This window comes from Emiliania huxleyi (genome assembly GCF_000372725.1).
Source record: "Emiliania huxleyi CCMP1516 unplaced genomic scaffold EMIHUscaffold_8019, whole genome shotgun sequence".
Lineage (NCBI taxonomy): Eukaryota > Haptophyta > Isochrysidales > Noelaerhabdaceae > Emiliania > Emiliania huxleyi.
Genome location: NW_005196005.1, coordinates 1 through 1,294, shown reverse-complemented (window position 1 = coordinate 1,294; position 1,294 = coordinate 1). Strand labels below are relative to the sequence as shown.

Below are 1,294 nucleotides of genomic sequence, written 5' to 3'. Positions count from 1 at the left end.
GTTTCTTTTGATTTTGCGGGAGCACTTGGAGCATTTTCTCTTCTCTCTCTTTCTTCTGGTCCGAGCGATTCTAAGATCAGGTCTGCCACCTCCCCAGCCCAGTGCCTCCCCACTGAAAACGAAAATCTAAGTTTCAAATCTCGAATAAATCTCGAAGCACACTTGAATGCTCACTTGGCAGGTAACATATGCGCCACGCGCCCCAACCGCTCCTCTGGTCGCCGCCGGCCTCCGCGGCGGCGGCGATGTCCCAGCGCCACCCATCGGCAAGCCCTCAGATCGATCGATCGGCGCTCAAAGTCGGCTTCAGATCCGAGAACGCTGCTGGCGCCGCCGCCGATCCCAGCGGCGACGCCAGCAGCTTCCTCTGCTCTCCAATGCGCCGAGAAGCGACGCGGGGGTGCTCGGCCCGCCGTGGACGACGAAGGCTCCGCCGGGCACGCGTCGGCTGGTCCGGTGGCACGATCTGCGCGCGGCACCTGCCGGCGCCCCGACGACAGCCGTCGCGCCGCCGCTGATGGAGGGGCGGTCGGCGCCGCTGCCGCCGCGCCGCCGGTGGGAGGGGCACTGGTGGTGGCCTGGGCGGCCCTCCGCCGCCGCTCGGGGCGCCCGGGCAGCGGTGGAAGCCTGCGCCCGCGTGCTTCGAGCTGCCCGCTCGGTGCTTCGAAATGCCGGCTCCGGCGGCCCGCCAGGGCGCTATTCTTTTTTCTACTGCAAAATTCTGCCAATTAGGAAACTCAAGCTGGCAGGCTGGAAGCACTGAGGGACGGCCGATTTTCGCCCAGTGGCAGGCCTGATCTTAGAATCGCTCTTCCGGTGAGCGGTGTTGTTCTCAGTGTAATCTGTCAGCACATAAATGTTCTCTCGATCCAGTGCTGATGTATGATGTTCACTGATGAGTTGAATTGACAAAATCAAAAAAAGAAAGACCCGGTTGCCGACACATATCGCGCGTTGAGCGCGTTATCTCACCATGAAACACAGGAACAGACAACAGTGAAGAGTTTTGGAGTGAGCGCGGGTCAGCTCGACAGCCGGCCCAAGCCCGCGGGCAGGGAGCGTGGCCGGAGGAGGGCATGCTGCTGCTGCTGCTGCTCGGCGCCCTCGGTGATGACGCCGAGCACAGCTTCCTGTTCACAGCGTCGGCGCAGTGAAGGGCGAGTGCTCGCCGTCGGGGCGTGCCGCCTAGGCGGCGGCTCCTCGTCCGAGGACCCGTTCGAGGACGAGCACGACGAGTGCCTGCCGAGGCCGTCGTCGAAGGAGACGTCGAGCCGACCGACAGCAGTCGAGCGCT

At 63.6% G+C, this 1,294-nt stretch overlaps 1 protein-coding gene across 1 annotated transcript; it reads left to right on the top strand.

Annotated features, from left to right (window-relative positions):
- The first annotated feature begins 123 nt into the window (after positions 1–123).
- Positions 124–684, top strand: EMIHUDRAFT_374493 (hypothetical protein). Its single transcript, XM_005759249.1, has 2 exons — positions 124–631; positions 662–684. The coding sequence occupies exon 1, from the start codon at positions 189–191 to the stop codon at positions 516–518; it is 330 nt and encodes a 109-aa protein (XP_005759306.1). The 5' UTR covers positions 124–188; the 3' UTR covers positions 519–631; positions 662–684.
- Positions 685–1,294: the final 610 nt, after the last annotated feature.